Here is a 12,874-nt window from a genome sequence, read left to right as displayed (position 1 = left end):
TATTTTATTGGCACTTGGTTTGATGCACCCTACATTATTGTTACATATTAGTCGCTTATATCTTGTTTTTCCTTTGATGTTAAGCCCTTGTTTAGGGGCTCGGATATAGTCTTGATAGTTCTCAATCTGATTGAGGCTTGTTAGGATTTAACAGGGCTTCATCCTGCCTCTTGTTCGGCAATGACTGATAAATCTTAATAGCTGTTGAATTGTTGATGTCGATGCTAGAGATCCATGCATGAACATGAACGAGCTTTTTGCCTGTATTGTGTTACTTGTGTAGTTACTAGATGGTGGAGAGTATTGTGATCAGTGTTTGTTAAATAAGACGGTATTTATGTTATGTGAGTAATGCTGAAGTACATAAAGTTCAATTTCTAAACTTTAAAATAAAATAAAATTAAAATTAAATACAGGCTAAATGCTTAAATTAGGACTCAACTGTTTAGATATTACTCACATAAGTATTAAACCTTTAAACTTGTCATATAAAAGTCTTTTAATTTTTTACAAAAGTGTTCAAATGAGGGTTTTTTACACACTTCAACTTAGCTTGAATAAAAATTAGGTGAATGTTAATGTATTTAGCATAAAATAATGATAGATGAATCAAATAATGCTTGAAAAGAAAAGAAAAATAATTAAAAACAAAATTTGAGACCCAATATGCGGCGTCTGAAAAGCTCTTATTTGAACCCTTTAAAAAATGTTTGACCCTTATTTGAGTACTTTAAATAAAATTTGGTTCTTATTTGACCATTTGGCCTTCATTTGAGCACTTGTGTAAAAGTTAAAGCCCTTTATATGACTATTTTAAAATGCTTAACTATTATGTGAATAACCCTTAAGAGGTTAAACCCCAATTTAAGCATTTAGTTCTTATTTAATTGATTTAAATTTATTATAAAATTAATAATTGTCAAAAATAATTTTGAAATAAAATATAATAAATTATTTTAAATATAATTAATAACCTATATAATATATGAAATTATAAAAGGTAAAACCTTTTGTTGTTATTTAGTTTTTTAAAGAATTCATTATAAATATTTTATTGTTTATAACATTATTAATATAAAATTTTGATTTTTATTGTTAATTTTATTTATTTATTTAGATATTTTTATTGTTAAAAATATTATCTAACTAAAAATTTGTGTAATGAGCAAAAATCAGTTTTTTATAATAAAAACATAGGAAATCAAAAACAGTTTTCAATTTTTTATTGTTTGAAAATTGGAAAATAAGTTGGGAGAATATAATTAAAAATATGTTTTCATTAATAAAAATAGTGAAAAAAGTTTGGTAAAAACATAAAATAAAATCAAAAGTTTTATATTTGTATAGATTCGACTCAAGATATCAAATTTAATATTTGAAAGTTTTGAAAGAAAATGAATATATATGAGATTATATAGATTTGAACCATGACCAATTTATTTAAAATTAAAAATTATTATTTTTTCATCATTTTTACTTTTACAAAGTATTTTTAATGAAAAAATGAAAATATTTTTCTATTGTTTTCATTGTTTCTTAATTCTCACATATTTTTATTTTTAAAAATTTTAATCAAATACATTTTCTTCAATATTTTCTATTTTCTAAAATACCGAAAACAATCCTTGTTTTTTGAAACTAAACGGAACTCTAATTGGGTTTAAGAAGTATCTAATGGTGTATTTTGTACTTCTCACGTCAAACCAATTTTTTTGCTTTTCAAAAATTAGTTTAAGTACCAAATTATAAATTGGGTAAATTGTTATTCTAAAGTAAGGTTTTTCTTATTTTGGTCATTTTAATTTTTTTTCAATTTAATCACTCTAAATAAGATAGTTGTGCAAATTAGTCATTGTCATTAAAATTTTCGTTTTATTTTATTGAATTGCTGATATGACATATTAGTCCATTGAGTGGTTGACATGTGGCATTTTTCGTTAATTTTTAACTAAAGTTTAAGAACCTCTCTATAAAGTTTAGGGGGGAATTTGGGCTAATTATAAGGAGGTGCTTAAACTTTAGTCAAAAGTCAATGAAAAATGCCATATGTCAACTACTCAATGGACTAATGTACCACAACAGGAATTTGATAAAAGAAAACAAAAATTTTAACAGTAGCGATTAATTTACACAATTATTTTATTTAAAGTTACTAAATTGAGAAAAAATTGGAATAACTAAAATATGATAAACCCTATTTTAGAATGACCATGGATGTAGTTTACCCTTATAAATTTACCCCCATTTATATTAACTATAAATTATACATATGATTTATATATTCGGATTGAATTTTAAAATAATTTATATTAATTGTTTAAAATTATTTAAAACTCATATTTACATCATAATATTAACAACGAGGTACCGTAAAATCATTTAATATATTGTATTATAATCTAAATTAAATATCTATTAAATTCAAAATAATAAAAACATGACATTATGGTAATAATAATAAAGAGTTGGAGAAAAAATATACTTTACATTACTCCATCGCTTATGAACTTATTTATTTTATTTTAATATCGAAAATATAATTTATATATTCAAATGTTAAAATTAATTTATTTTAATTTTATAATATTAATTTAAATATAATATTTTTCACCCCTTTTCAAAATCAATGCAACTGTGCATAAAAAAATAAGAATTTATAGTGTGATGGGGGCGCCCCAGCGTCTACCCCAAAACCACATTGAAAATGCTGAAACTAGTTGAGAGTTTGAAAATAGACATTGATTCTGTCAACTGTTTATATTCATGGATTAATGATTAAACCTGATCCGATCGCAGTTTATATCTATTGGTGACGAATAGATTAGTACTAAACTAGCACAGCAAGTTCACCATTGCCGTCAAGTTGCTTGGGTGTCTGCAAAGGTTTAATATTTGATGGAAGTCTTTTCCCCTCCTTTAAAGTCCAGATTTCCCGATGCTCACTTTATATATATGTATGAAGAGGAAAATCCCAGTTCTAGGTCAGGTGAGCTGAATAAAGCTTACCATATATATATATATTATCCTTCTCTTTATTCGCTTTAATGATAATATTCCCAAAGTAGACCCATACCTATTAGTATCAGCTACATACTCCCTTTTCACTCCAACATATTGGAGCCCCATTTAGACTGATATCATATCACGTATACGTGAATACTTAAAAAGGAAACAATTTTAAATTATGTATCACGAGATGAATTGATTGAGGTCAGGACGAGAAACAAGTTGCGCAATTGTCATACCCTGCCTAACCCTGGATAACTTGCACATCAGATGAACCCTGGTTATGAACTTGTGTTTCAGTCCACTGCACATCTCGAGATTCCTTGATTCGTTCAAAATTTTTGAAATAAACCGTACGTGGTCTGAAACTGCAAGGCTGGTGGGGGGTTTGTCCTTTGTTTCCTCGTTCCATATTCATGTTGTTTGATTTGTGTGTAAGTTTGGAGCCGTCCTTTGTGTAGGCTTAAGGGGGAGAGTCAATTCAGAGGACAGCAGCAGCAGAATCCCTATGTGGCTTCATAAATACTTCCAAAACCCTATCTTAATATAATCATTTAATGTTTACTATTTTTGTGTTTGCTTATGGCGGCCGAGTTTAACCATTTGCAGGTTCAGCATGTGACACTGCCACTGCCTCAGCAACACATATGCGCCTTGCACCCATATCTCTCTTCCCTATCACTTCACATGGTACCCACATCTTCATACACAATTTTTTATTTGAGAATTCCGGTCCCCCTTAACTTTTATTTAAATTAAGTTGGATCCAATCTTTTAAATAAATGTTAAAAGTTTTTATAGTACTTAACATGAAATTCATTTAGCCAGTCAATCCAACATATCTCAATTCATATCATGTTATTAATCCTTATATTATATGTGGTTATTGATTTAATTTTTATATTTTTAAAATTTTAAATTTTAACTCTAACTATATAGTAACTATTAAATTACGATATTTTTAAAATTTTATATGGCAAACATATTATTGTGTATGATATTATCTTAGCTTGCTATTTTATAAAATATTTGAAAAAATACGTTATTTTAATTAATAAATTTAATGATTATTAATTTAAAATTAAAATTTTATAATTCAAAATTATAGAAACTAAAAATGTCAAAATGAATAACACGAACTAAATCAATAACAAAATTTTAACCTCACCAATTTAATTAATATGAGAATTTAAATCTTAAAAAATTGAAAATTAAATTCACAAATCACGAGTTAAGGATTAATAGTAAAATTGATGGATTAAAGAAACGTGAGATACAGTCCTATAATGACTGAAAACAATATTCGATCAATCCAATGAAATTATGAAATAAAAATGAACCCCTTTTCTACTCCCTTTCATCATACTTCGTCCATTCATTTTTAATATTCTTTTCTCGAAATAATAATCGAAAAATAAGAAACTAAAAAAAAAAAAGGTCGGTGACACGTGGATAGCGTTACCAGCTTCTAATGTTTCCAATTTGATACTCAACCTTTATGCTTTCCTACTATATATATAAACACTCATAGTCGGCCAATGCCCCATCTTATACCAAATTAAATTTTACACCAAGTGCTACCAAATCTAGTTTTTTCGTATTCTTCTTTGTTCTTTCTTCCTCATTCAATGGCTATTCTTCAGCTTTCCATTACGTTGGCCATGTTCTTCCTTCAACTGTTATCAGGTCATTCATGAACTCACACTTCACTTACCATTTGCCCAGCTATAATTTCTCATTGGTTGATGTTGGTTTTAATTTTAGATTGGTTTTCGTGTTTTACAGGTGCTCATTCATCGACGTTTTCTATCGTAAACAAATGCAGCTATACCGTTTGGCCGGGGGTGCTATCAGGTGCTGGAACCCCACAAATTTCACCTACAGGCTTCGCACTTCAACCCGGCCAATCGACGTCCATCCCTGTTCCAACATCTTGGTCGGGTCGGATATGGGGTCGAACCCTTTGCACCGAAGATTCATCCGGTAAGTTCTCTTGTCTCACCGGAGACTGCGGCTCATCGACACTTGAATGCTCTGGTGGTGCAATCCCTCCTGCCACCCTTGCGGAGTTTACACTCAATGGTGCTGGGGGAATGGATTTCTTTGATGTCAGCCTTGTTGATGGTTACAATCTACCAATGATGATATCCCCACAAGGTGGAACTGGAGTTAACTGTACCTCAGCTGGATGTGCTGCGGATTTGAACGGTGACTGTCCTATGGAGCTTAAGGTTGTCGATGGGAGTGAAGGGGTTGCATGTAAGAGTGCCTGCGATGCTTTTGGGGACCCCCAATATTGCTGCAGTGGAGCTTATGCTACCCCAAATACGTGCAAGCCCAGTACTTACTCGCAATTCTTCAAAACAGCGTGTCCCACAGCTTATAGCTACGCCTATGACGATGGAACCAGCACCTTCACTTGCACTGGTGCAGATTATGTTATTACTTTCTGCCCTTCCCCTTCCACCAGGTAATAAACTAATAATCATTTGTCACACCCTAAATCTTATAGTTGAAATTTCTTTATTCCCAAAAGGTTTTTCAGTTTCCAAGTCGGTTAAGGGAGTCACATGGGGGACCTCAAATTGATTGGTCCCAGATATGGCTTCCACGTTCATATTTTAAATGCTTTATTTATATATTCATGTGTATGCTTCAAGTCTAAAAAATCAGCACCGTCCCATGCTGCAACTGCTGAACGCCATTTGTATTTATACGCAACCATTTCATCACATCACATGCTTTAAATTTGTTGGTTGGATTTTGGCAGCTGACTTGATTTGCGTTTGTTTTGCAGTGTGAAATCCTCCAATCCCATGGCGGTTGACATCTCATCAACGGGTTCCCAGCCTACTTCATCAGCTTTCATTGGTGGTGCCATCACCACCACTTTGGCGGTATTTTGGCAGTTGCGGCATCTCTTTTGAGAAATGACAACCATTTTTAATACGGTCACCTTGACCACTCCGCAAAGATGGGTCCCAGCAATTTGCAGGCCACTGTCCAAACATCCAATAATATTAATCACGGACCTGCAATTTCCATCTCCAACTTGAAAGAAAATATCTCTTTAGTATAGGAACAAAAGATAGAAATATATTGATATAAGATACATATCGGCTACTTTTTCAGACAGAATCTATTGAAGGAAAAAGAGCTGGCAAATTGAGGGCTTATTCTTCGATTGATTTAGTAATGAATTTGTAGGAAGAGACAATGATTAGTTGGCTACATAAAAAATTTTTTAGCAAGTGCCTCCTATTTCTTTCCTAATGCCAACGGAGACGAGTTCATTTGTCACTATTTGTTTATAATGAAGTTCATTTTCTTTTTTCTTTTCCCTGTTTCCTATAACAGATGACAGTTATATAATTATTATTTTTGTTTAAGATTTGGCAATCACAACTCATAACCTAATTATTTTACCAATCATGATTGTTAAATAATTGATTACATTTGATGTAGTCCAAACAATAATTGATTACATTTGATGTAGTCCAAATATCAATTTCTTAAGAGGTGGATATGAGTATGTTAATTTATACATGAATGATGCGAATTTTTTTTTGTCATTTTACCCAAAAAAACCCTTTTCTAAAAATATTTACGGAAATGGGTCAGCTTTTTGATTATTTACCGGAAAGGGTCGAATTCCCCGAAAATACGTTCACGTCAACGCGATCTCAGGTGATGTGTCAGTAAAACGCTTCCCTGGGGTAGCATTTTGTCCCGATTTTTTACCCCCAACAGTTACCTTTTTTTTTTACCGTTTGGACTCTAACGGTAAAAAAAAACTATAAAACCCCCCTTTCATTTTTTTCACACTAAAATCCTTTCAAAATTCTCTCAAAGCACTCTTTAATTTTTTCAAAAAAGCTCTATTTAAAATTTTCTGAATTAGTTTTTTTTTAAATTAAAAAATATTCGATCGTGTTAACAATGGCCGGAGAATTAATTCATCTCGATAAAGAACACATCTCCGTCGAACAAATGAAAATGGTAAGTGTTAATTTTAATTTTTCAATATTATTTAATATTTTTTCATTTATGCAATTTTAATTAATTTTTATTTTATAATTTTTTATAACAGTCTGTAAATCGGGTGTTGCAATGCAATATCCGTAATATGTCTGGTCCTCCATTACCATTGATAGAGAATTACCTGCGGGGAGCGAGTTTTTGGCACGTGGCTACGAGTTTTTGGACCCGAAACTAATCAGTGCGTTGATAGAGAGGTGGAGACCCGAGATGCACACTTTCCATCTTCCATGCGGAGAGTGTACTATCACTCTAGAAGATGTGCAGTTGCAATTGAGATTGCCGGTGGATGGGTACGCAGTCACCAGGTCTGCTCAATCTGCTGATTGGGAAGCCGTATGCTACGAGCTTTTGGGTGATATTCCGGATAATATTAACGGAGGTCAGATCGAGATGGGCTGGTTACGAGACACATTCCTGGAGCTGGATAATTATTTGACTGAACTAGAAAGAATACGATATGATTGGGCATACATTCTTGAGATGATTGGAGGTTATTTGACGCTAAACTTGTCATGAAACCTCGTACATTTGAGATGGCTGCTGAAACTCTTAATTTTAGAACAGATGGTGAATTTAGTTGGGGGTCTGCCATGTTAGCAAAATTATACAAGGAGATGTGCGGGGCGACGCAACCAAATAAAGCCAAAATCGGAGGTTGCCTATCACTACTGCAATCATGGGCACGGTTTTGCTTTCCATTTTTATGTCCTCGAGTGGACCACCCATATACATTCCACTTATAACAAGGAAAATTTTGTATTAGATTTTACAATTATTACGTAGATTTAATATAATTGTATGCTAAAAATTTATTTAATTAGGTGGAACCATTCAGCGAGTTATGTTGGAATACCTACCTCTCTTGAAGATATACAGCTTTTATTAAACCAACGGTCGGAAGCACAAGTAAGTATTAAATAAAATATATATACATAATAAAATAGTCGTTTTATATTTAGTATTTAGTATTATGTATATAACTAATATTTTTATCATGTTCATAATTTCAATGGACACCATACGAGGATTTGGCAATTCGAGCAGTAATTCCAGATGAATTCTTTCAAAATTCGAACATTTGGCATGTGAAGGTCTCATTGGTCAACTATGCTACCGTGGAAATGCACCAGTCAGATAGAGTATTGCGGTAATTTGGATTCAGACAATTGATTCCCGTGGCACCTGAGGTGCTCGATGATGAGCACAAAGTCAACTTACGGAAATTAAATACAGATTAACTGAGATACTGGTCAGAATATATCAAAATATGGGAAAAATCGGTATGATTATATACCTTCTCGGGAACCGATCATCATTCCTGAGTTAGCGTGCATGCCGAAATACATGCCATGATTTAATATCCATGGCAAACCATATTTACTGTCGAAAGAGGAGAGGCGATGGAAAATTCGTGTCCAAAGGGAACGAGGGGTGTAACACCCCTTACCCGAGACCGTTGCCGGAGTCGAGCACAAGGCACTACTAAACTTATTTAAGCACTTAACCAAATTTAGATAATTTATATAATACTTTTCAGACAAGCTGTCCAACTGTGTCATAGTTGCTAAATAATTCATATCTTGAGTTATAAAACTCGAAATCCAAATCCGTAAATTTTCTCTGAATTTATACTCATATATCTACTTACCAATTTTTTTCTAGAATTTTTGGTCAAGCCAATTAGTACAGTTTATCATTTAAAATCTCCCCTGTTTCAGGGTTTGACTACTCTGACCTTTGTGTATTACGAATCAGATATCTCTTTGTACAGAGCTTCAATGACTATGCCGTTTGTCTCTAATAAAACTAGACTCAATAAGGAATCTGTACATATAAAGTATGACTTCTAATTATCTTTGTAAAATTTATGGTGAATTTCCAAAGTCAGAACAGGGGATCCAGAAATCGCTCTGGCCCTGTTTCACAAAAATTTAAACATCTCATAAAATATAGCTCATATACCTGTTTTGCTTCTTCCATATGAAAATAGACTCATCAAGATTCGATTCCATAATTTATTCATTATTTAATTCCATTTCTACTATTTTTAGTGATTTTTCAAAGTCAAACTACTGCTACTTACGAAAACTGTTTTAGTACAAATATTGTTAACTAGTTTATAACATCTTTACTTCAATTCATTCAAACTCTATACATGCCATATAAATCTTTAAACATAAAACAAAAACTACCGAATTGATCTGAATAGTGCGCCTGTTGTGTTGATCCGATCTACCCACTTCACTTCAAGTCAATCTACATAAAAATATTAAACACACACAAGTAAGCTTATTGAAGCTTAGTAAGCTCATAGGCATATAAACACAAATCATATCAAATATCGTACACAATCATATATCTATTAGTTTAACTATTTCATCCTCCAAATCACAATTTCATTAATAACTCATTGGAATAATTTCCATATGGCAACTCACAATTTAACTCCCTTAGGCCCATTTCTCATTTACTTCATTGTCAAATTAGGGAACAATAAGGGAATTGAGTGCTTCATTATCACATTGCCATAGTAAACCATGGACTTTCACATTGATACGCATCACACACCGAAGCCATAGCCTTGCCATGGTCTTACACGGTTCACATATCATACCGAAGCCATATCCGGACATGGTCTTATACTGAATCACATTATCACATTATACCGATGCCATAGCCCACTATGGTCTTATCTGAGTCACATTATCACATTGCACCGATGCCATAGCCCAGCTATGGTCTTAAACGGCGCACTTATCACATATTTTTCGTCAATTCATCGAGGTCACGAATAGAAGCACTCAAATCCATTGTTCCTACTAATTTGTACTTTTAGTTACACATTATTTATTAGTTAATGCAAATTGATAGTATTCATCAACAATAAAATACTTTAACAATCATAAGATTTTCATAACAAAACATTGAACTTTGCCATATGAACTTACTGGACTAATTTGTAAAAGTCGAGAAATTCGAGGACTATTCTTGAATTTTCTCCTTTCCACGAGTTCGTTTTCTTGATCTATAATTATAAAATCATTCCTTCATTAGCATCCATTTCAATTCTATTTCACTTCACAATTTATGCTGTTCAAATTTCGAAATTGCACTTTTACCCCAAAATTTACAATTTTCACAATTTAGTCCTTCTCAATTCACCCATCAATTGAACTAATTTTCTCAATTAACACTTTATTTTATCATTATAAACTATTTCCAAACCTTTTACATTCTTAATTTCAACAGAAACCTTCAATTCACAACTTTTTCACAATTAGGTCCTAAATATCATTTCCTATCAAAATCACTTAATAAAACCACCTTAATATAAAATTAGAACTTAAATTTCATAATAATTCATCATAAAATTCCCTTATCCATCCAGGGTAACTTCCAATTTCACTCATAAAATCAAAAACTAATGAGTTCTACAAGTGGACCTAATTGTAAAAGTCATAAAAACATAAAATTATCAAGAAAAGTAAGAATTAAACTCACATGATGTAAAATATGAAAACCAGCTTTCTCCAGACCTTCTATGGCGTTTTAGCTGAGAAAATATGAAGAAATGTCTAGATTTTTCAATTACATCATTATTTAACTATTAACTTTTATGCTATTTCCAATTTTGCCCTTGTTCACATTGTTTTCTTGCTTATTTCATACCCAAACCGTCCAGCCATTAACCTTTGGGTCTAATTGCTCTTTAAATCCATCTTTTAAATACTTAAGCTATTTACTCACAATTTAACAAATTTTGCGCTATTTTCAATTTAGTCCTTTTAATTAATTAGCCATCCAAACGTTAAAATTTTCTAACGGAACTTTAATACTAACTCAATGACACTCCATAAATATTTATAAAAATATTTATAGCTCGATTTTCAACTTTGAGGTCTCGATACCTCATTTTTGACCCGTTTGACCTAATAAATTCTTTTAATTCACTAATTTCACCATTTCACAAATTCTTCTAAATTCTTACTTGACTCATAAATATTAAATTACTATCTTGTTCAATCTTATTTGTCGAATTTAGTGATCTCAAATCACCATTTCCGACACCACTGAAAATTAGGCCGTTACAACTCTCCCCCTTTAAATCCAAGAAGAAGGGATGACGACACGAGCCCATCAACAGCGCCCACACAAGACGTGAGCCCATCAACAGCGTCTACATAGTCATCAGCCCAACACTTCAACCGATGACACCCATATCACAGCTTTTTTAGATTATGCCAGGTGCATATCCTAGCCCTTATATGTATCCTAACCCTTATATGTTTCATTTTTCCAGTCCTATGGCAGGTTGGAATGAATGGCCTGGTTCATCTCAGTTCTCGATTACTTCGAGTCAACCGCCGATCTATAAGCCGTCGTTGTATGAGGGATCACACGAGGCACCGTTAGGGAGCTCTTCTTTTTACCAATCCCCATTACCTTATGGGATTCAAACACCTCCGCCATGGGTGATGTAAACACCTCCGCAGTCATTATTTTATTAAGGTGGGTCATCTTCCCAACACCCACAACCAAATCCCCTGTCGGAGGAACCACAATCCCCTCCGAAGCAACCACAACCCCCACCGGAAGCTGAACCAAGGAGGAATCCATTTCAGAATCAATCGACGACCCCCATTTGGCACTGATTCCGACTGGCACCAACATTAATTTTTTAATATTTTTTAATAAGGTAATATTTTTAATATTTTATATTTTTAATATTTTTGTACAAACTTTTTAATATTGTTTCATCTAATAAAATAAAAGTTATTTTAATAATTTAATTGTAATTTACTTTTTATATTTTTAATAAAATAAAAGTTCTTTTAAATAAGGTAATATTTTTAATATTTTTATATTTTAATAAAATATAAATAATGCAACATAATTTTATTACAACAAATATCAGCTATTCCAATTTAGACATGATCGAGTTGTATGACCTGTGTTCCTACACCATTCGTACAACTTCTGTTGGTTGGTTATTTCTCGAATATCCATATTGTTACATATTCTAGTCGAGCAATGTAGACCCTTTAGTTTGCAATGCAATTCTTTATATGGTAACAGCTTAAACAGAGTAAGCAATACAGACGGCCACTTACGTTCATCTGGAACTGGTGAGAATATGTGTCTCCACACGTTGTATATGTATTCTATTTTGAACACTTTGTCAACATAGCTTATAGGATCCAAATGGAGATTCTGACAAGCTGCAATTACATGAGCGCATGGATAATAAATTACGTCAAACCTCCCATAGTTGCAAGTCATATTTCTCAAGTGTACACAATATTTCCCGCCAATAATACCTTGGTTCGGTCTATCAAACTCTATCGCATGAAACCATAGATTGTCGCAATCGTGACACACTGTGTGCATGGTGTTGGCCCGTACCTTTGCCTTGTTAATTTCTTGCAATACCATCGCGCACCATAAAGTCTCCCTGCATTTGGCCTTTATAACTCACTACTCACTTTGGAAATAGTGCCGCTAAACGAAAATATGTCTCTCGCACAATCGATGTTATCTGCAAATGACGTGTTCCTTTTAGAACAGAATTTATGCATTTAGCTAGGTTTGAGATCATATGACCATATCGTAGGCTGCCGTCGTATGCTTGTATCCACTGTTCGAAAGGTATGTTACAGAGGTAGTTTGCGCCTTCTTCTTTAACTGAACGCAAAACTGCCAACATCTCATGAAAATGGTCCTTACTTATCTCATACCCTGCCAATATAAGTTGATAGCGAAAATTACATACCACTCTTCCATTCAGAATAAATTGAATATTACAAACAAAATTAACTTAATAGAGATT

General features: G+C 32.7%; 1 protein-coding gene across 1 annotated transcript; it reads left to right on the top strand.

The window, feature by feature from the left end:
• The first annotated feature begins 4,551 nt into the window (after positions 1–4,551).
• Positions 4,552–6,345, top strand: LOC108471031 (pathogenesis-related thaumatin-like protein 3.5). Its single transcript, XM_017772594.2, has 3 exons — positions 4,552–4,692; positions 4,792–5,476; positions 5,804–6,345. Exons 1-3 carry the CDS (start codon positions 4,635–4,637, stop codon positions 5,931–5,933), a joined length of 873 nt encoding a protein of 290 aa, XP_017628083.1. The 5' UTR covers positions 4,552–4,634; the 3' UTR covers positions 5,934–6,345.
• Positions 6,346–12,874: the final 6,529 nt, after the last annotated feature.

The sequence above is a fragment of the Gossypium arboreum genome, chromosome 11, assembly GCF_025698485.1.
Source record: "Gossypium arboreum isolate Shixiya-1 chromosome 11, ASM2569848v2, whole genome shotgun sequence".
Lineage (NCBI taxonomy): Eukaryota > Viridiplantae > Streptophyta > Magnoliopsida > Malvales > Malvaceae > Gossypium > Gossypium arboreum.
The sequence above is the reverse complement of the archived record's forward strand: the minus strand, read 5'-3'. Positions and strand labels throughout refer to the sequence as shown.

What these genes read in the sequence shown, in the direction of transcription:
- LOC108471031 (XM_017772594.2), top strand. Translation starts at nt 4,635, where the DNA reads ATGGCTATTCTTCAGCTTTCCATTACGTTGGCCATGTTCTTCCTTCAA. An exon ending in CTTCCTTCAACTGTTATCAG is followed by an intron (nt 4,693 to 4,791) that starts GTCATTCATGAA and finishes CGTGTTTTACAG; the next exon opens with GTGCTCATTCATCGACGTTT. An exon ending in TGCCCTTCCCCTTCCACCAG is followed by an intron (nt 5,477 to 5,803) that starts GTAATAAACTAA and finishes TTTGTTTTGCAG; the next exon opens with TGTGAAATCCTCCAATCCCA.